The sequence below is a fragment of the Somniosus microcephalus genome, unplaced genomic scaffold, assembly GCF_052327205.1.
Source record: "Somniosus microcephalus isolate GS21.2 unplaced genomic scaffold, FLI_Smic_1.0 unresolved_chr7, whole genome shotgun sequence".
NCBI classification, from domain to species: domain Eukaryota; kingdom Metazoa; phylum Chordata; class Chondrichthyes; order Squaliformes; family Somniosidae; genus Somniosus; species Somniosus microcephalus.
This window is the reverse complement of record NW_028225185.1, coordinates 26,402,273-26,423,393: the sequence shown is the minus strand read 5'-3', so window position 1 is coordinate 26,423,393 and position 21,121 is coordinate 26,402,273. Positions and strand designations below refer to the sequence as shown.

Genomic DNA, 21,121 nt, shown 5'->3' with positions numbered 1-21,121 from the left:
CCAGCGGCAGGGCTGAAAGGATACAAGATGCTGGTATCCTCGTACATTATCCTCCTTCCGAGTTGGAATGCACGGGTCCTTTTCCGAGTAGCAGGCAGTGACTAGTGGGGTACCGCAGGGATCGGTCCTTGGACCCCAGCTATTCACAATATATGTTAATGATCTAGACGAGGGAACTAGATGTAATATCTCCAAGTTTGCAGACGACACAAAGCTGTGTGGGTGTGTGTGCTGTGAGGAGGATGCTGAGAAACTCCAGTATGATTTGGACAGGTTGGGTGATTGGGCAGAAGCATGGCAGATGCAGTATAATGTGGATAAATGCGAGGTTATCCACTTTGGTGGCAAAAACAGGAAGGCAGACTATTATCTGAACGGCAATAGATTGGGAGAAGGGGAAGTGCAACGAGACCTGGGTGTCCTTGTGCACCAGTCGCTGAAGGTAAGCATGCAGGTGCAGCAGGCGGTTAAGAAGGCAAATGGTATGTTGGCCTTCGTAGCGAGAGGGTTCGAGTACAGGAGCAAGGATGTCTTGCTGCAGTTGTACAGGGCCTTGGTGAGACCGCACCTTGGCCTAGAAATTCAGTTGGTTGCGCCAGCCGGTAGCGCCTTAGGAGGAGTAGATGTCGGGCGCTATGCGGCTAGCGGCCGGGCGCAGCGCGATCTGCGCCTCGCCCCAACTTCACTCACGATTTAGCGGCGGCGCAAAGTCTTTGCGCGCGCTCAGCTGCGCGCGCAGATCATGGCGTCATTTCCTCGTGCAACGCCCTTTGTGCGCCCCCAACCGGAAATTCAGTCGCGATGCCCCATTGTGCGCCTGGTGCCCCTAGCGACTGTTAGAGTGGAACGGTGCTCAGTCGATGCGGGGCGCGGGGGGCGCAAATTAAAGGGCACTCCTCCTGCACTATAAAAGGCTGCCATTTCGCAGCACTCCTTCTTGAGAAACGGATCTTTGGAGAGAGACCAAGGTAGATAGCTTTCTGCTTTGGCTCAACACTCGGACAGGTACTTGTGGCTTCAGGCCACAGCTTTCCACTTATCTTTGCCTTCATTGACGTATCATTGTTTGCCAGCATATTATGGGGGCTGCAATGGGTGCAAACGCTGGCTTTCTCAATTGCATCCAAAGGGCTCACAGACGCCGTGAGAGAGTGGCAGCCCTGGCTAGACGGAGAGGGGGCAACAGGCGTCGGGAAAGGAGGCCTTACCCACCCAGGGTATACCGCCAGCAGTTCTCCTATCTCAACATGTCTGAGGAGCAGTGTGTTCGGAGGCTGCGATTCAGAAGGCACGTGGTCACAGAGATCTGCCACCTGCTTGGCGGTGATCTGCAGCCACAGCTGAGGAGCAGGACGTCTCTGTCGGTGGCAGTGAAGGTGACAGTGGCTCTCAACTTCTATGCCACCGGCTCCTTCCAATCCGCTACTGGGGACATTTCCAACATCCCCCAGTTCGCCGTGCATTGCTGCATCCGCCAGGTGGCCAATGCCCTTTTCAAAAGGAGACGTCAGTTCATCTCCTTCTCCATGGCCCTTGCCAAGCAGCAACAGCGTGCAATGGGCTTTGCAGCATTCGCGGGCTTCCCCATGGTGCAGGGTGCCATTGACTGCACGCATGTGGCTTTGCGGGCACCTCTGGAGAATGCCGAGGATTACCGCAACCGGAAGGGCTACCATTCGCTGAACGTCCAGCTGGTGTGTGACCACAGGCAGCTCATCCTAGCTGTCAATGCCCGCTTTCCAGGCAGCAGCCACGATGCCTTCATCCTGTGACAGACTTCTGTGGCAGACATGTTCCAGGCCCAGCCTCACCCACGAGGATGGCTTATCGGGGACAAAGGCTATCCTTTGTGTACCTGGCTGATGACCCCGCTCCGCGCGCCCCGCACCCCTGCTGAAGAGGGATACAACGATAGCCATCAAGCGACCAGGAACATCATCGAACAAACAATCGGCGTCCTGAAGCAACGGTTCCGCTGTCTGGATCGTTCCGGTGGAGCCCTACAATATTCGCCGGAGCGAGTCTTCCATTTCGTGGTCGTTTGCTGCATGCTGCACAACCTGGCTATCCGCAGGACTCAGCCACTGCCACCAGAGATTGGAGGACCACCTGAGGAGGAGGAGGAGGAGGAGGAGGAGGACCAGCACAGGAGGGAGGCAGAAAGTGCAAGGGCCGCCCGTCGCCGGCTTATTGAACGTCGGTTCTAGGCCCCCTCTCAGGGAATGGCTTGTGCCAATGTCAGCAGATGAATGTAGCCGCTCCACAAGCCCTCAGCCGAGCAGGGCAACCAGGACTTGCAAAATAAAGCATGGGCAGTGCGATTTAAGAACAATAATTTATTGCAAACATCTGCCCTTCCCACATTACATCCTCATGTGGAGAAGCCCCCTCCAAAAACACAAAACTACCAGTCTCGGCCTTACAAAAAGAAAGAAAGACACCAGTCTCGGCCTTACACAAATAAGGAAAGACACCAGTCTCGGCCTTACAAAAACACAACTGCACCAGTCTCGGCCTTACAAAAACACAACTACACCAATCTCGGCCATACAAAAAGCACCAGGCATTTGTGCATACCTTCTACTTTTTGCCCTGCGAGGGCGATGCCTTTTGCATCCTTGCCTGGCCCCTGCCCGCCCTGCAGCTCCTCCTCAATGGGAGCCCAGTGGCTGCCGCAAGGCTGGGGGAAGGCTGCTGAGGGGCAGATGGCGAGATGGTAGATGCCCTTGGGGGTCGGCCTGCACCAGCTCTGGCCCTCGAGGGGCCGGCTGCTGACTGCTCCAACTCTGGCTGGGCGGCAGCAGTCTGTCCAGCGGCTCGTGGCAGCTGCAATGGCGGAGTGGCAGTGTCGGCTGCAGGAATGGTGCCAACCTGGCAGATCGCAGGTGCTCGCTGGTCGCCTGAGACATTGGCACTCGCACGGGCCAGCACTGCAGCATGCGCAGCAAACAGCTGAAGAGCAGACTGCTGGGCTGCTGCTGCGCGGCGAGTGCCCTGGCGATGCCTGGCCGATCCAGCGAGGGTGGCAGCAGTTAGTGCCCGTGTGGCCCTGGTCTGTGCCCGCATGACAACAGCCAGTGAATGGACGGCACGACTGAGCACTTGGCTCGAAGCCGCCTGTGCTGCCGCGAAGTCCTGTAGACTCCTGGCCTGTGCTGCTCCAAATTGCTGCACACTCCTTGACAGAGACTCTATGGAGTCAGGCATCCTTGCCACTGCAGCCATGAACTCATTGTGCCTGCGCTCAGCCTGGACGGCCATTTCCTCTAGGAGGCGCACCTCCTCTGCGCTCACCGTCACAGGACTGGAGGCCGCACTCACCCTCTGGGGAGAAGTCCGCCGAGCTTCCCCACCCCTCCCGCGTTGCTGCAGGCCGCTGGGCCCCGGAGCTTCACTCTCCTCCGACCCTTCCCCCCGGCTCCCCTCCAGGGAAGACGTGTCCCCTACATCGCCATGGGCTGGCGCGGCTGAGGGTGGCACTGATGGGCCGGCTTCCTCTTCCTCCTCCTCTAATTCTGAATCGCTGACAGTGGCAGCTTGAGGGCCCGACTCCTCACCTGGCGATTCACCATCTGAAAGCAGGAAGGCACAAGAGTAGCTTTAGAGTGAGGACAGGGCGGCAGCGAGGGAGGCATGAGTGGTGCCATTCACTGCATTGGTCGGACAGTGGCAAAGGATGCTGATCTGAGGCGCAAGTGGAACGAGCGAGGTCAAAAAGGTGATGCCCTTACCATTGGTGCCCAGAACAGGGTCGGCATCTCCACTGGCGACGGGGCCAATCAGCCGGCCTCCCATAATGCGCTCCACATGCTGGTCGAGGTCGGCGAGCTCTTTGAGGTCAGGACGGCCTCCCCCGGTGTCAGTTCGTTTCCGCCGGTTGTGCGCCACCTTGGCCTGCAAGAGAAAGGACGGCCTCTAAGTACAGTGTGAAGCCCTGATCTTGTCTGCACTGCCTCCCATGGTTGAATAGCTTGTACAGTGTGAAGCCCTGATCTTGTCTGCAATGCCTCCCATGGTCGAATAGCTTGTACAGTGTGAAGCCCTGATCTTGTCTGCAATGCCTCCCATGGTTGAATAGCTTGTACAGTGTGAAGCCCTGATCTTGTCTGCAATGCCTCCCATGGTCGAATAGCTTGTACAGTGTGAAGCCCTGATCTTGTCTGCAATGCCTCCCATGGTCGAATAGCTTGTACAGTGTGAAGCCCTGATCTTGTCTGCAATGCCTCCCATGGTTGAATAGCTTGTACAGTGTGAAGCCCTGATCTTGTCTGCAATGCCTCCCATGGTCGAATAGCTTGTACAGTGTGAAGCCCTGATCTTGTCTGCAATGCCTCCCATGGTCGAATAGCTTGTACAGTGTGAAGCCCTGATCTTGTCTGCAATGCCTCCCATGGTGGAATAGCTTGTACAGTGTGTAAAGTGCTGAATGTGCAAGTGATTTTCATGCCAGTCCCATAGCTGCTGGATGAGGGCTGGCCATTAGGGCTTTCAGGTCCCTTTGCCCATAAAGTGAGGTGCACATGCAGGGATGAGGAGGACACTGGAAAGGGTACTCACCCTGACAACCCGAGTGAGGTCGTTGAACTTCTTCCGGCATTGCACAGGAGTCCTGGCAACCACGCTGTTGGAAGACACCCTGTTGGAGACCTCCCTCCAGGCTTTCCGGTAGGCGCTGGGCAGCGGCCTCTTGCCACCTTCTGGGTACAAAACATGGCGCCTGCGCTCCACTCCGCCAACCAGCACCCTCAGGTCACCGTCGCTGAAGCGCTGCGCTCTCTCCCTGGCCTTCTCCATAGCCCTGGGCGTTGTGCAGATGAAGCAGAGGTGGTCAGGCCTAGGTTGAGGGCTGCAGTGTGCAGGGCGTGGCAGGCAAACAAATCCACCCTCCCCCTTTAAGAGCTGACCGACGCCAGAGTGTCTGCCGTCAATCAACAACTCGCCGCACCTGCGCTGCGCCCGCCCTCGGGGGTATCGCTCAGCACCGCCGGCTTAGCGCCTAAAGATAGTCTTGCATCGCCTGTTTTAGCGCAGCAGCAACCTCTTGGGGCGATGCGACTGAATATCGGCGAAGGTGGCGCGACTTTGCGCCGGGCGCAAACTTTAGCGGCCGCCCGACTTTACCGCCCCAAAAGTGGCTATACTGAATTTCTAGGCCCTTGAGTATTGTGAGCAGTTTTGGTCACCTTATCTGAGGAAGGATGTTCTTGCCATGGAGGGAGTGCAGCGAAGATTCACCAGGCTGATACCTGGGATGGCAAGAATGACGTATGAGGAGAGATTGGGTCAATAGGCTTATACTCGCTGGAGTTTAGAAGAATGAGAGGAGATCATAGAATCATAGAATTGTTACAGCACAGGAGGCCATTCAGCCCATCGAGCCCGTGCTGGCTCTCTGCAACAGCACTTTAGCTAGTTCCACTCCCCCGCCCTTTCCCCGTAGCCCTGCAAATGTTTTTCCTTAACCAATTCCCTTTTGAAAGCCACGATTAAATCTGCCTCCACCACCCTCTCAGGCAGCGTATTCCAGATCATAACCACTCGCTGAGTAAAAAAGTTTTTCCTCATATCGCCTTTGGTTCTTCGGTCAATCACCTTAAATCTGTGTCCTCTGGTTCTTGACCCTTCTGCCAATGGGAACAGTTTCTCTCTACTCTGTCTAGACTCCTCATGATTTTGAACACCTCTATCAAACCTCCTCTCAAACTTCTCTGCTCCAAGGAGAACAACCCCAGCTTCTTCAGTCTAGCCACATAACTGAAGTCCCTCAACCCTGGAACCATTCTTGTAAATCTTTTCTGCACCCTCTCGAAGACCTTCACATCCTTCCTAAAGTGCGGTGCCCAGAATTGGACACAATAAAATTCTAACAGGACTAGACAGACTAGATGCAGGAAGGATGTTCCCGATGGCGGGGGAGTCCAGAACCAGAGGTCACAGTCTAAGGATAAGGGGTAAGCCATTTAGGACAGAGATGAGGAGGAATTTCTTCACCCAGAGAGTGGTGAACCTGTGGAATTCTCTACCACAGAAGGCAGTAGAGGCCAATTCATTAAATATATTCAAGAAGGAGTTGGATATATTTCTTAAGGCTAAAGGGATCAAGGGATATGGGGATAAGGCAGGGACAGGGTACTGAATTTGGATGATCAGCCATGATCTCATTGAATGGCGGAGCAGGCTCGAGGGGCCAAATGGCCGACTCCTGCGCCTATCTTCTATGTTTCTATGTTTCTGGCATGCACCGCTAGGTTTCCCATCCTTTTGTGCCTTCCTCATTTCACACACCCAAGAAATGCAGCCTGCCCAGCCAGTGGGACCGCAGGCGGATGATTCCATCCCGGATACCCCGGCCACAAAGGGGCTGTCGGTGATGCATCCTTCCGTCTGATTCCTCCTCTTCTGCGTCTTCCTCTTCCCTCTGCAAGTGAATGCTGGATATGTGAAATGACAGCTTAAAATGCTGGAATTACTCAGTTACTCAGGCCGCATGTCGACCTGAGACGTGAAACTCTGTTCTCCTCTCCACGGATGTTGCCTGACCTGCTGAGTATTTGCAGCATGTTCTGTCTTCTCAAAGGCCTTCATTTACCATCCGAGCCCTTGTAAACGTCCAGCAGCACTCCCTACACACTTAAAAACCTATTCACATCTATTGCAGCAAGCCAATAACATTCAATAAAACCCTTCAATTCAAACTTACCTGAATGACATTGTGTGTCCCTTTAACAGGTGCAGACATCGTCGCCGTCAGCCTGCTTGCACGCTAGGGTGAATTCAGCGCTGGGGTCGAAGTTCGCGTTGGTGACGTGAAGTCGGTGTTGCGCGGCGATTGACGTCAACAAGCTGCCATTTTTGCTCCAGGGCGCTGCTGGGTCCCGAGACCACTGCCATATTCCTCTCTCCTGCGAGAGAGGAATATGGCGGTGGTCTCGGGACCCGCCATCAGCTGGCGAAAGAGCGGCAGCCGCCATTTTGTCGCCATTTCATGGCGCTACGGAGTGTCGGTAATCGGATGAATTTCCAGCCCCAGGCGTCTCTACTCCGAGGAATACGGTAACTGCCGGCTGACACCTGCGGGCAAAGCTGGGCGTAGTCGACACATAGCTGGGTCGCCCGATCCCGTTCTGTCCTGCTGGCTGTACTGCGAGGAGTGAAAGATTTGCATTTCTCCAGCGCCTTTCACCACCTCAGAGCGTCCCAAAGCGCTTCACCGCCAATCAAGCAGTTTTTTTGAAGTGTGGTCACTGTTGTAATGTAGGAAACGCGGCAGGCAATTTGCGTACAGCAAGCTCCCACAAACAGCAATGTGATAAATGACCCAGATCTTCTGTTTTACTGATGTCTGAGGGGCAGTACTGAGGGAGCGCCGCACGGTCAGAGGGGCGGTACTGAGGGAGCGCCGCACTGTCAAAAGGGCAGTACTGAGGGAGCGCCGCACTGTCGGAGGGGCAGTACTGAGGGAGCGCCGCACTGTCAGAGGGGCGGTACTGAGGGAGCACCGCACTGTCAAAAGGGCAGTACTGAGGGAGCGCCGCACTGTCGGAGGGGCAGTACTGAGGGAGCGCCGCACGGTCAGAGGGGCGGTACTGAGGGAGCGCCGCATGTCGGAGGGGCAGTACTGAGGGAGCGCAGCACTGTCAAAAGGGCAGTACTGAGGGAGCGCCGCACTGTCGGAGGGGCAGTACTGAGGGAGCGCCGCACGGTCAGAGGGGCGGTACTGAGGGAGCGCTGCACTGTCGGAGGGGCAGTATTGAGGGAGCGCCGCACGGTCAGGGGGCGGTACTGAGGGAGCGCCGCACAGTCGGAGGGGCGGTACTGAGGGAGCGCCGCATGTCGGAGGGGCAATACTGAGGGAGCGCCGCACTGTCGGAGGGGCAGTACTGAGGGAGCACCGCACTGTCAAAAGGGCAGTGCTGAGGGAGCGCCGCACTGTCGGAGGGGAAGTCCTGAGGGAGCGCCGCACGGTCAGAGGGGCGGTACTGAGGGAGTGCCGCACTGTCGGAGGGGCAGTACTGAGGGAGCGCCGCACTGTCGGAGGGGCAGTCCTGAGGGGGCGCCGCACTGTCGGAGGGGCAGTACTGAGGGAGCGCCGCACTGTCGGAGAGGCGGTACTGAGGGAGCGCCGCACTGTCGGAGGGGCAGTACTGAGGGAGCGCCGCACTGTCGGAGGGGCGGTACTGAGGGAGCGCCGCACTGTCGGAGGGGCGGTACTGAGGGAGCGCCGCACTGTCGGAGGGGCGGTACTGAGGGAGCGCCGCACTGTCGGAGGGGCAGTACTGAGGGAGCGCCATACTGTCGGAGGGGCAGTACTGAGGGAGCGCCGCACTGTCGGAGGGGCAGTACTGAGGGAGCGCCGCACTGTCGGAGGGGCGGTACTGAGGGAGCGCCGCACTGTCGGAGGGGTGGTACTGAGGGAGCGCCATACTGTCGGAGGGGCAGTACTGAGGGAGTGCCGCACTGTCGGAGGGGCAGTACTGAGGGAACGCCACACTGTCGGAGGGGCAGTACTGAGGGAGCGCCGTACTGTCGGAGGGGCAGTACTGAGGGAACGCCGCACTGTCGGAGGAGCGGTACTGAGGGAGCGCCGCACTGTCGGAGGAGCGGTACTGAGGGAGGGCCGCACTGTCGAAGCGGCGGTACTTAGGGAGCGCCGCACTGTCGGAGGGGCCGTACTGAGGGAGTGCCGCACTGTCGGAGGGGCGGTACTGAGGGAGCGCGGCACTGTCGGAGGGGCGGTACTGAGGGAGTGCTGCACTGTCGGAGGGGCAGTACTGAGGGAGCGCCGCACTGTCGGAGGGGCAGTACTGAGGGAGCGCCGCACTGTCGGAGGGGCGGTACTGAGGGAGCGCCGCACTGTCGGAGGGGCGGTACTGAGGGAGCGCCGCACTGTCGGAGGGGCAGTACTGAGGGAGCGCCGCACTGTCGGAGGGGCGGTACTGAGGGAGCGCCGCACTGTCGGAGGTTCCGTTTTTCGGGATCAGGCCCCCGTCTGCTCTCTCAGATGGACGTAAAATATCCCACAGCAACTATTGGAAGAAGAGCAGGGTGGAGATCTGAACTTGTGCCAGTGACCAGCTTGTAGCGATTGGGACTGTGTGTGGGCGAGTGTGTGAGAAAGTGTGTGAGTGCGAGTGTGTGAGAGAGTGTGTGAGTGCGAGTGTGTGAGAGAGTGTGTGAGAGAGTGTGTGAGAGAGTGTGTGAGTGCGAGTGTGTGAGAGAGAGTGTGTGAGTGCGAGTGTGTGAGAGAGTGTGTGAGTGCGAGTGTGTGAGAGAGAGTGTGTGAGTGTGTGAGAGAGTGTGTGAGTGTGTGAGAGAGTGTGTGAGTGCAAGTGTGTGAGAGAGTGTGTGAGTGCGAGTGTGAGAGAGTGTGTGAGTGCGAGTGTGTGAGAGAGTGTGTGAGTGCGAGTGTGTGTGAGAGTGTGTGAGTGCGAGTGTGTGAGAGAGAGAGTGTGAGTGCGAGTGTGTGAGAGAGTGTGTGAGTGCGAGTGTGTGAGAGAGAGTGTGTGAGTGTGTGAGAGAGTGTGTGAGTGTGTGAGAGAGTGTGTGAGTGCAAGTGTGTGAGAGAGTGTGTGAGTGCGAGTGTGAGAGAGTGTGTGAGTGCGAGTGTGTGAGAGAGTGTGTGAGTGCGAGTGTGTGTGAGAGTGTGTGAGTGCGAGTGTGTGTGAGTGTGTGAGAGAGTGCGAGTGTGTGTGGGTGTGTGAGAGAGTGTGAGAGAGTGCGAGTGTGAGAGAGAGTGTGTGAGTGCGAGTGTGTGAGAGAGTGTGTGAGTGCGAGTGTGTGTGAGTGTGTGAGAGAGTGTGAGAGAGTGCGAGTGTGAGAGAGCGTGTGTGAGTGTGTGTGAGAGTGTGTGAGTGCGAGTGTGTGTGAGTGTGTGAGAGAGTGTGAGTGTGTGTGGGTGTGTGAGAGAGTGTGAGAGAGTGTGAGAGAGTGCGAGTGTCTGTGAGAGAGTGTGTGTGAGAGTGTGTGAGTGCGAGTGTGTGTGAGTGTGTGAGAGAGTGTGAGTGTGTGTGGGTGTGTGAGAGAGTGTGTGAGTGCGAGTGTGAGAGAGTGTGTGAGTGCAAGTGTGTGAGAGAGTGTGTGAGTGCGAGTGTGTGAGTGTGTGAGAGAGTGTGTGAGTGCGAGTGTGAGAGAGAGTGTGTGAGTGCGAGTGTGTGAGTGCGAGTGTGTGAGTGTGTGAGAGAGTGTGTGAGTGCGAGTATGAGAGAGAGTGTGTGAGTGCGAGTGTGTGAGAGAGTGTGAGAGAGAGTGTGTGAGTGCAAGTGTGCGAGAGAGTGTGTGAGTGCGAGTGTGTGAGTGTGTGAGAGAGTGTGTGAGTGCGAGTGTGAGAGAGAGTGTGTGAGTGCGAGTGTGTGAGTGTGTGAGAGAGTGTGTGAGTGCGAGTGTGAGAGAGAGTGTGTGAGTGCGAGTGTGTGAGTGTGTGACTGAGTGTGTGAGTGCGAGTGTGAGAGAAAGTGTGTGAGTGCGAGTGTGTGAGTGTGTGAGAGAGTGTGTGAGTGCGAGTGTGTGAGAGAGTGTGTGAGTGCGACTGTGTGTGTGTGTGAGAGAGTGTGTGAGTGCGAGTGTGAGAGAGAGTGTGTGAGTGCGAGTGTGTGAGAGAGTGTGTGAGTGCGAGTGTTTGAGAGAGTGTGTGAGTGCGAGTGTGAGAGAGAGTGTGTGAGTGCGAGTGAGAGAGAGAGTGTGAGTGCGAGTGTGAGAGAGAGTGTGTGAGTGCGAGTGTGAGAGAGAGTGTGTGAGTGCGCGTGTGTGAGAGAGTGTGTGAGTGCGAGTGTGTGAGAGAGTGTGTGAGTGCGAGTGTGAGAGAGAGTGTGTGAGTGCGAGTGAGAGAGAGAGAGAGAGTGTGAGTGCGAGTGTGTGAGAGAGTGTGTGAGTGCGAGTGTGAGAGAGAGTGTGTGAGTGCGAGTGAGAGAGAGAGAGTGTGAGTGCGAGTGTGAGAGAGAGTGTGTGAGTGCGAGTGTGAGAGAGAGTGTGAGTGTGAGTGTGAGAGAGAGTGTGTGAGTGCGAGTGTGTGAGAGAGTGTGTGAGAGAGAGTGTGTGAGTGCGAGTGTGTGAGAGAGTGTGTGAGTGCGAGTGTGTGAGAGAGTGTGTGAGTGCGAGTGTGAGAGAGAGTGTGTGAGTGCGAGTGTGTGAGAGAGTGTGTGAGTGCGAGTGTGAGAGAGAGTGTGAGTGCGAGTGTGTGAGAGAGTGTGTGAGTGCGAGTGTGAGAGAGAGTGTGTGAGTGCGAGTGTGTGAGAGAGTGTGTGAGTGCGAGTGTGTGAGAGAGTGTGTGAGTGCGAGTGTGAGAGAGAGTGTGTGAGTGCGAGTGTGTGAGTGTGTGAGAGAGTGTGTGAGTGCGAGTGTGAGAGAGAGTGTGTGAGTGCGAGTGTGTGAGTGCGAGTGTGTGAGTGTGTGAGAGAGTGTGTGAGTGCGAGTATGAGAGAGAGTGTGTGAGTGCGAGTGTGTGAGAGAGTGTGAGAGAGAGTGTGTGAGTGCGAGTGTGCGAGAGAGTGTGTGAGTGCGAGTGTGTGAGTGTGTGAGAGAGTGTGTGAGTGCGAGTGTGAGAGAGAGTGTGTGAGTGCGAGTGTGTGAGTGTGTGAGAGAGTGTGTGAGTGCGAGTGTGAGAGAGAGTGTGTGAGTGCGAGTGTGTGAGTGTGTGACTGAGTGTGTGAGTGCGAGTGTGAGAGAGAGTGTGTGAGTGCGAGTGTGTGAGTGTGTGAGAGAGTGTGTGAGTGCGAGTGTGTGAGAGAGTGTGTGAGTGCGACTGTGTGTGTGTGTGAGAGTGTGTGAGTGCGAGTGTGAGAGAGAGTGTGTGAGTGCGAGTGTGTGAGAGAGTGTGTGAGTGCGAGTGTTTGAGAGAGTGTGTGAGTGCGAGTGTGAGAGAGAGTGTGTGAGTGCGAGTGAGAGAGAGAGTGTGAGTGCGAGTGTGAGAGAGAGTGTGTGAGTGCGAGTGTGAGAGAGAGTGTGTGAGTGCGCGTGTGTGAGAGAGTGTGTGAGTGCGAGTGTGTGAGAGAGTGTGTGAGTGCGAGTGTGAGAGAGAGTGTGTGAGTGCGAGTGAGAGAGAGAGAGAGAGTGTGAGTGCGAGTGTGTGAGAGAGTGTGTGAGTGCGAGTGTGAGAGAGAGTGTGTGAGTGCGAGTGAGAGAGAGAGAGTGTGAGTGCGAGTGTGAGAGAGAGTGTGTGAGTGCGAGTGTGAGAGAGAGTGTGAGTGTGAGTGTCAGAGAGAGTGTGTGAGTGCGAGTGTGTGAGAGAGTGTGTGAGAGAGAGTGTGTGAGTGCGAGTGTGTGAGAGAGTGTGTGAGTGCGAGTGTGTGAGAGAGTGTGTGAGTGCGAGTGTGAGAGAGAGTGTGTGAGTGCGAGTGTGTGAGAGAGTGTGTGAGTGCGAGTGTGAGAGAGAGTGTGAGTGCGAGTGTGTGAGAGAGTGTGTGAGTGCGAGTGTGAGAGAGAGTGTGTGAGTGCGAGTGTGTGAGAGAGTGTGTGAGTGCGAGTGTGTGAGAGAGTGTGTGAGTGCGAGTGTGAGAGAGAGTGTGTGAGTGCGAGTGAGGGAGAGAGTGTGTGAGTGCGAGTGTGTGAGAGAGTGTGTGAGTGCGAGTGTGAGAGAGAGTGTATGAGTGCGAGCGTGAGAGAGAGTGTGTGAGTGCGAGTGTGAGAGAGAGTGTGAGTGCGAGTGTGAGAGAGAGTGTGAGTGCGAGTGTGAGAGAGAGTGTGAGTGCGAATGTGAGAGAGAGAGTGTGAGTGCGAGTGTGAGAGAGAGAGTGTGAGTGCGAGTGTGAGAGAGAGTGTGTGAGTGCGAGTGTGAGAGTGTGTGTGTGAGTGTGAGAGAGTGCGAGTGTGAGAGTGTGTGTGTGAGTGTTAGAGTGTGTGTGTGAGTGTGTGAGTGAGAGTGTGAGTGTGAGTGTGTGAGTGAGAGTGTGAGTGCGAGTGTGAGCGAGAGTGTGTGAGTGCGAGTGTGAGAGAGAGTGTGTGAGTGCGAGTGTGAGTGTGAGAGAGTGTGTGAGTGCGAGTGTGTGAGTGTGAGTGTGTGAGTGAGAGTGAGTGCGAGTGTGAGAGAGAGTGTGTGAGTGTGAGAGAGTGTGAGAGAGTGTGTGAGTGTGAGAGAGAGTGTGTGAGAGCGAGTGTGAGAGTGTGTGTGTGAGTGTGAGAGAGTGTGTGTGTGAGTGTGAGAGAGTGTGTGTGAGTGTGAGAGAGAGTGTGTGAGTGTGAGAGACAGTGTGAGAGAGAGTGTGTGAGTGTGAGAGAGTGTGAGAGAGTGTGTGAGTGTGAGAGAGAGTGTGTGTGTGAGTGTGAGAGTGTGTGTGTGAGTGTGAGAGAGTGTGTGTGAGTGTGAGAGAGTGTGTGTGAGTGTGAGAGAGAGTGTGTGAGTGTGAGTGTGAGTGAGAGTGTGAGTGCGAGTGTGAGAGAGAGTGTGTGAGTGTGAGTGTGAGTGAGAGTGTGAGTGCGAGTGTGAGAGAGTGTGTGTGAGTGTGAGAGAGAGTGTGTGAGTGTGAGTGTGTGAGAGAGTGTGTGAGTGCGAGTGTGTGAGTGTGTGAGAGAGTGTGTGAGTGCGAGTGTGTGAGAGAGTGTGTGAGTGCGAGTGTTTGAGAGAGTGTGTGAGTGCGAGTGTGAGAGAGAGTGTGTGAGTGCGAGTGTGTGAGAGAGTGTGTGAGTGCGAGTGTGTGAGAGAGTGTGTGAGTGTGAGTGTGAGAGAGAGTGTGTGAGTGTGAGTGTGTGAGAGAGTGTGTGAGTGCGAGTGTGAGAGAGAGTGTGTGAGTGCGAGTGTGTGAGAGAGTGTGTGAGTGCGAGTGTGTGAGAGAGTGTCTGAGTGCGAGTGTGAGAGAGAGTGTGTGAGTGCGAGTGAGAGAGAGAGAGTGTGAGTGTGAGAGTGTGTGAGTGCGAGTGTGAGAGAGAGTGTGTGAGTGCGCGTGTGTGAGAGAGTGTGTGAGTGCGAGTGTGTGAGAGAGTGTGTGAGTGCGAGTGTGAGAGAGAGTGTGTGAGTGCGAGTGAGAGAGAGTGTGAGTGCGCGTGTGTGAGAGAGTGTGTGAGTGCGAGTGTGTGAGAGAGTGTGTGAGTGTGAGAGAGAGTGTGTGAGTGCGAGTGAGAGAGAGAGAGTGTGAGTGCGAGTGTGAGAGAGAGTGTGAGTGCGAGTGTGAGAGAGAGTATGTGAGTGCGAGTGTGTGAGAGAGTGTGTGAGTGCGAGTGTGTGAGAGAGTGTGTGAGTGCGAGTGTGAGAGAGTGTGTGAGTGCGAGTGTGAGAGAGAGTGTGTGAGTGCGAGTGTGTGAGAGAGTGTGTGAGTGCGAGTGTGTGAGAGAGTGTGTGAGTGCGAGTGTGTGAGAGAGTGTGTGAGTGCGAGTGTGAGAGAGAGTGTGTGAGTGCGAGTGTGAGAGAGAGTGTGTGAGTGCGAGTGTGTGAGAGAGTGTGTGAGTGCGAGTGTGTGAGTGTGTGAGTGCGAGTGTGAGAGAGAGTGTGTGAGTGCGAGTGAGGGAGAGAGTGTGTGAGTGCGAGTGTGAGAGAGAGTGTGTGAGTGCGAGTGTGAGAGAGTGTGTGAGTGCGAGTGTGAGAGAGAGTGAGTGCGAGTGTGAGAGAGAGTGTGAGTGCGAGTGTGAGAGAGTGTGTGAGTGCGAGTGTGAGAGAGAGTGTGAGTGCGAGTGTGAGAGAGAGTGTGAGTGCGAGTGTGAGAGAGAGTGTGTGAGTGCGAGTGTGAGAGTGTGTGTGTGAGTGTGAGAGAGTGTGTGTGTGAGTGTGAGAGTGTGTGTGAGTGTGAGAGAGAGTGTGTGAGTGTGAGAGAGTGTGAGTGTGTGAGTGTGAGAGAGTGTGAGTGCGAGTGTGAGAGTGTGTGTGCGAGTGTGAGAGAGAGTGTGTGTGTGCGAGTGTGAGTCTGCCGCACCCTTCTGGCTGATTATGCAGCTCAATGCCGCCATCTTCTGCTGGAGACCCAGGACTACGAGAGGCCCCGTCTCCTGCTGTTCCTGAGATTCGAACAATGAAGCCATTCACTGAGAGGAGAAAGAACCCGACTGAATGGATAAAAAGAGCAGGCACTGAGTCACGGCACAGTGATTAAAGCACGGGATCCCAGCAGGGAGAAGGGAGTAGGGGAGAGGCAGAGGGGTTTAGGGAGGAGGTTCCAGAGAATGGGCCCAGGGTCGCTGAATGTGTCAGTACCAACAACACCAATTCATATTTCTATAGTGCCGTTAACATCGTAAAACGTCCCAAGGCGTTTCACAGCAGCATAAATCAAACACCGAGACACATAAGGAGATATTAGGGCAGGTGGCCAAAAGCTTGGTCAAAGAGGTCGGTTTGGGATGGCAGGAATGACGTATGAGGAGAGATTGGGTCGATTGGGCTTATACTCGCTGGAGTTTAGAAGAATGAGAGGGGATCTCATCGAAACTTATAAAATTCTAACGGGACTAGACAGACTAGATGCAGGAAGGATGTTCCCGATGGTCGGGGAGTCCAGAACCAGGGGTCACAGTCTATCCTTAGACTGTGACCCCTGGTTCTGGACTCCCCCGCCATCAGGAACATCCTTCCTGCATCTAGTCTGTCTAGTCCTGTTAGAATTTTATAAGTTTCAATGAGATCCCCTCTCATTCTTCTAAACTCCAGCGAGTATAAGCCCAATCGACCCAATCTCTCCTCATACGTCATTCCTGCCATCCCAGGTATCAGTCTGGTGAATCTTCGCTGCACTCCCTCCATGGCAAGAACATCCTTCCTCAGATAAGGCGACCAAAACTGCACACAATACTCAAGGTGCGGTCTCACCAAGGCCCTGTACAACTGCAGCAAGACATCCTTGTTCCGGTACTCGAATCCCCTCGAACATACCATTTGCCTTCTTAACCGCCTGCTGCACCTGCATGCTTACCTTCAGCGACTGGTGCACAAGGACACCCAGGTCTCGTTGCACTTCCCCTTCTCCCAATCTATTGCCGTTCAGGTAATAATCTGTCTTCCTGTTTTTGCCATCAAAGTGGATAACCTCGCATTTATCCACGTTATATTGCATCTGCCACGCTTCTGCCCAATCACCCAACCAGTCCAAATCACACTGGAGTTTCTCGGCATCCTCCTCACAGCACACACGCCCACCCAGCTCTGTGTCGTCTGCAAACTTGGAGATATTACATCTAGTTCCCTCGTCTAGATCATTAATATATATTGTGAATAGCTGGGGTCCTAGGACCGATCCCTGCGGTACCCCACTAGTCACTGCCTGCCACTCGGAAAACGACCCGTTTATTCCAACTCTTTGCTTTCTGTCTGCCAACCAGTTCTCTATCCAAGTCAATACCTTGCCCCCAATCCCATGGGCTGGATTTTCAGTTGCTTGCGCCAGCAGTTAGCGCCTTAAGAGAAGTGAATTTCGGGTGCTATGCGTGTAGCGCCCGGGCGCAGCGCAGTTTGCGCCTCGCCCCAAATTAAGTTGGCCGTTAGCGCCGGCGCAAACTTTAGCGCCTGCCCGGATGCGCGCGCAGAAAATGACGTCACATCCTCGTGCAACGCCCTTTGGCCGCCCCGATTCCAAACTTCAGTCGGACCGCCCCATTGTGCGGCTGGCGGCCGGAGCGTTTGAAAAAAGGAACGCAACACAACCAGCGCGGGCCCCGGGGGGCGCAAATTAAAGGGGACGTGCCCTCCAGTATAAAGGCCAGCCATTTTTCAGCAAACACTCTTGTGCAATGCATTTCTGGACACACAACAAGGAGGATAGCTAACTGGTTTCAAGCAGCAACAGCTCAGGTATTTTTGGACTCAGGCCAGAGCGCTGCAAGTGGCCTTTTGGAAATTTGACTGTTTGCCAGGATTTGATGGGGGTTGCATGGGGTGCCAACGCGGAGCTGCAGCGCCACGTCCGTAGGGCTCGCAGACACATTGTGAGAGGGGCAGCCCTGGCTAGAGGCAGAGGGGGCAACAGGCGTCGGCCACATAGGCCTTACCCAGTCAGGCTATACCGCCAGCAGCGCTCCTACCTCAACATGACTGACGCGCGATGTGTTAGAAGGCTCCGATTCCGAAAGGAGGTGGTTGCAGAGATCTGCCACCTGCTTCGCAGAGATCTGCGTCCAAAGCTCAGGTGCAGGACGTCTCTGTCGGTGGAAGTGAAGGTGACGGTGGCATTGAACTTCTATGCCACCGGCTCCTTCCAATCCGCTGCTGGGGACATAGCAAACATCTCCCAGTACGGCGCGCATCGCTGCATCCGCCAGGTGACCGAAGCACTGTTCAGAAGGAGAAGCCAATTCATCTCCTTCCCCATGGCCCTGGAGAGCCAGCATCAGCGCGCATTGGGATTTGCCAGACTCGGGGACTTCCCCTTGGTGCAGGGCGCCATTGACTGTACGCATGTGGCTTTGCGGGCCCCTCTGGAGCATGGCGAGCAGTATCGCAACAGGAAGGGCTACCATTCTCTGAATGTGCAGCTGGTGTGTGACCACAAGCAGCGCATCATGGCTGTCAATGCCAGCTTCCCAGGCAGCAGCCACGATGCCTTTATCCTGCGGCAGAGTACTGTGCATGACATGTTCGAGGCACAGCCTCCCCCAAGAGGATGGCTACTCGGGGACAAAGGTTATCCTTTGTGTACCTGGCTCATGACCCCGCTCCGCGCGCCCAGGACCGCTGCTGAAGAGGCCTACAACGAGAGCCATCAAACCACCCGCAACATCATCGAGCAAACTATTGGGGTCCTCAAGCAGCGGTTCCGCTGCCTTGATCGCTCCGGAGGAGCTCTGCAGTATTCGCCGGACCGGGTCTCCCAATTTGTGGTAGTTTGCTGCATGCTACACAACCTGGCTATCCGCAGGACTCAGGCACTGCCACCTGACATTGGAGCAGCACCTCAGGAGGAGGAGCAGGAGGAGGAGGAGGAGGAGCAGGAGTACGTTCCCAGGAGGGAGCGACCAGGGCCAAGGGCCGCGCGACGCCACCTTATTACACGGTACTTCTAAGCCCCCTGTCAGGGAATGCCTTGGGGCCATGAGGGAAGATGAATGCAGCCGCTCCGCAAGCCCTCAGCCGGCAAAGCCACCAAACACTAACAAGAACAACCATGGAGACCATATGAATAAAGATAATTATTTATTACACAAAAATGAAAACCCCTTCCCACATGAATCCCCAAAAACAATCAACGGGCCCCACAAAAAGCCCAACAAATGACTCACTCCCACAAACTGGGGAGGAGTCACTCCACATTTGTTCAAACCGGGCCTCAACCTCGGCCTAACACAAAAAATAAGCCCACAAACCAAACAACCATGGGCAAAAGAAAGATGGCCACCGCCATATAAAACGAAAGCTGGCCACACCCTCTACTGAGTGGCCCGCGAGGGCGAGACCTTGTCCAGCCTTTTGCCTCCCCTGCCCGGCCTGCTGCTCCTTCGCAAGCTCTGCCCAGTGGCTGCTGCGAGGCTGGGGGAAGGCGCCTGAGGCTCAGATGTCCTTCCGCCAGATGCCGCTGGGGGGCGGCCTACACGGCCTTTGGTCATCGAGGGGCCGGCTGCTGAGTGGCGCACCTGAGCCTGGCCAACATCAGCTCCAGCCGCTTGCCCTTGACGCCCCAGTGGGGGAGTGGCGGCGACGGATGGCGCAATGTGGGCAAGCTGGCGTCTGGGATGCGCTGGCTGGTGCTGTGGCGCGCTGGCACTCGGCCGGGCCCGCACTGCAGGATCCGCAACAATCAGCCGAGGGGCGGCTCGCTGGGATGCTCCAGCGCGGCGGCTGCCCTGGCGATGCCTGCCTAAGACAGCGCGTGTGGCAGCAGTGAGTGCCCCTGTTGTCCTGGTGTGCGCCCACATCACACCCGCCAGGGTCTTGACGGCATCAGTGAGCATGCGGCCACTCGCGGCAGTTGATGCCCCGAACTCGCGCACACTGGTCGCCAGCGACTCGATGGCCTCAGGCATGCGCCCCACCACGCTCATGAGCTCCGTGTGGCGCCGGTCCGAATCCTCGGCCATCTTGTCCAGCTTCCGCGCCTCCTCCGAGGTGAAGGTGTCCGGACTGGAGTCGGGACACTCCCGCTGGGGAGCAGGGGCCTGAACTAGGGGAACCTTGCCACGTTGGTGGCGGCGAGTGTCCTGATCAACTGCACTCCCCTCTGATCCTTCCCCCCTTTGGGGGGAAGGCCGCGGCCCACGCGCACGGCTCCTGGGTGGCTGGACGCCACTGGTCCCAGAAGCTGCAATCCGCTGCGACAGTTGGTCCAGGCACTTGTCCAGTGAGGACGTGTCAATCATTTCGTCCTCTCCTGCGGGACCTGAGTGTTCCCCTGATGGTCCGGCTTGCTCTTGCTCCTCCTCCTCCTCCTCCTCCTGCTCGGAGGGGCTGTCACTGGCAGCTTCAGGGTCCTGGTCGTCACCAGCTGAAAGCAGGAATGCACAAGAGTAGCTTCAGAGTGAGGAGACGGTGTCAGCGAGGGAGTTAGGACTGGTGGCATTCAGTGCATTGGTGGGACAGTGGCAAAGGAGGTAGCTCGGATGCGCAAGGGCGACGCGAGAGGGCCAAAAGGCGAGGTCCTTACCATTGCCGGGCAGTGGAGGGTCGGCTACTCCGCACGCTGTGGGCACGATCAGCCGGGCTCCCATGAGCCCACACACGCGCTCCTCCAGGCGAGTGAGCTTCTGCAGCTTGGCGCGGCCTCCCCTGGTCCTGGCACGGGCCTGGCGATTATAGGCAACTTTAGCCTGCAAGAGAAAGGACGGGCTGTAAGTACGGAGTGCAGCCCTGATGTAGTGTGCACTGCCTCCCATGGTGGAATAGCTTGGCCAGAGTCATAGAGTCATAGAGTTTTACAGCACAGAAAGAGGCCCTTCGGCCCATCGTGTCTGCGCCGCCCATCCATCCCTGTCCAGTCTAATCCCATTTTCCAGCATTTGGTCCATAGCCTTGTATGCAATGGCATTTCAAGTGCTCATCCAAATGCTTCTTGAATGTTGTGAGGGTTCCTGCCTCCACCACCCTTTCAGGCATTGAGTTCCACATTCCAACCACCCTCTGGGTGAAAAAGTTCCTCCTCAAATCCCCTCTAAATCTCCTGCCCCTTACCCTGAATCTATGCCCCCTTGTTATTGACCCCCCCACTAAGGGGAAAAGTTCCTCTTTATCTACCCTATCTATGCCCCTCATTATTTTGTACACCTCAATCAGGTCCCCCCTCAGCCTTCTCTGCTCCAAGGAAAACAACTCCAGCCTGTCCAGCCTCTCTTCATAGCTGAGGCGCTCCATCCCAGGTAACATCCTGGTGAATCTTCTCTGCACCCTCTCCAAAGCAATCACATCCTCCCTATAGTGAGGCGACCAGAACTGCACACAGTACTCCAGCTGTGGCCTCACCAGCGTTTTGTACAGCTCCATCATAACCTCCCTGCTCTTATATTCTATGCCTCGGCTAATGAAGGCAAGTATCCCATATGCCTTTTTAACCACCTTATCTACCTGTTCCGCTGCCTTCAGGGATCTATGTACATGTACACCAAGGTCCCTCTGACCCTCTGTACTTCCTAGGGTCCTACCACTCATTGTGTATTCCCTTGCCTTATTTGTCCGTCCAAAATGCATCACCTCGCACTTTTCAGGGTTAAATTCCATTTGCCACTTTTCCGCCCATCTGACCAACCCGTTTATATTGTCCTGTAGCCTGAGGCTTTCCTCCTCGCAATTTACCACCCCACCAATTTTCGTGTCATCTGCGAACTTACTGATCATACCTTTTACATTCTCATCCAAATCATTTATGTAGATCACAAACAATAAGGGACCCAGCACCGATCCCTGAGGTACCCCACTGGACACAGGCTTCCAGTCACAAAAGCAACCTTCGACCATCACCCTCTGCCTCCTGCCACTCAGCCAGTTTAGGATCCAACGCGCCAAGGCACCCTGGATCCCATGGGCTCTTACCTTCTTGACCAGTCTCCTATGCGGGACTTTGTCAAAAGCTTTACTGAAGTCCATGTAAACCACATCCACAGCATTTCCCTCATCCACCCCACTAGTCACCCGCTCGAAAAATTCGATCAGATTTGTTAGACATGATTTACCCTTGACAAAGCCATGCTGACTATCCCCGATTAATCCTTGCCTCTCCAAGTGGAGATTAATTTTGTCCCTCAGAATTTTTTCCAATAATTTCCCCACCACAGATGTTAGACTCACTGG

General features: G+C 55.7%; 1 protein-coding gene across 1 annotated transcript; it reads right to left on the bottom strand.

The window, feature by feature from the left end:
* Positions 1-6,722: 6,722 nt before the first annotated feature.
* Positions 6,723-19,713, bottom strand: LOC147086659 (uncharacterized). Its single transcript, XM_085978291.1, has 3 exons — positions 19,485-19,713; positions 19,051-19,325; positions 6,723-6,902 (listed from the first exon to the last, which is right to left on the bottom strand). Exons 1-3 carry the CDS (start codon positions 19,711-19,713, stop codon positions 6,723-6,725), a joined length of 684 nt encoding a protein of 227 aa, XP_085834417.1.
* Positions 19,714-21,121: the final 1,408 nt, after the last annotated feature.

Coding starts and splice junctions, on each gene's coding strand:
- LOC147086659 (XM_085978291.1), bottom strand. CDS start 19,713: ATGGGAGGCAGTGCACACTACATCAGGGCTGCACTCCGTACTTACAGC. Junction 19,326..19,484: donor CCCTCCACTGCCCGGCAATG/GTAAGGACCTCG, acceptor TCCTGCTTTCAG/CTGGTGACGACCAGGACCCT. Junction 6,903..19,050: donor AAGGATCAGAGGGGAGTGCA/GTTGATCAGGAC, acceptor CCTCTCTCGCAG/GAGAGAGGAATATGGCAGTG.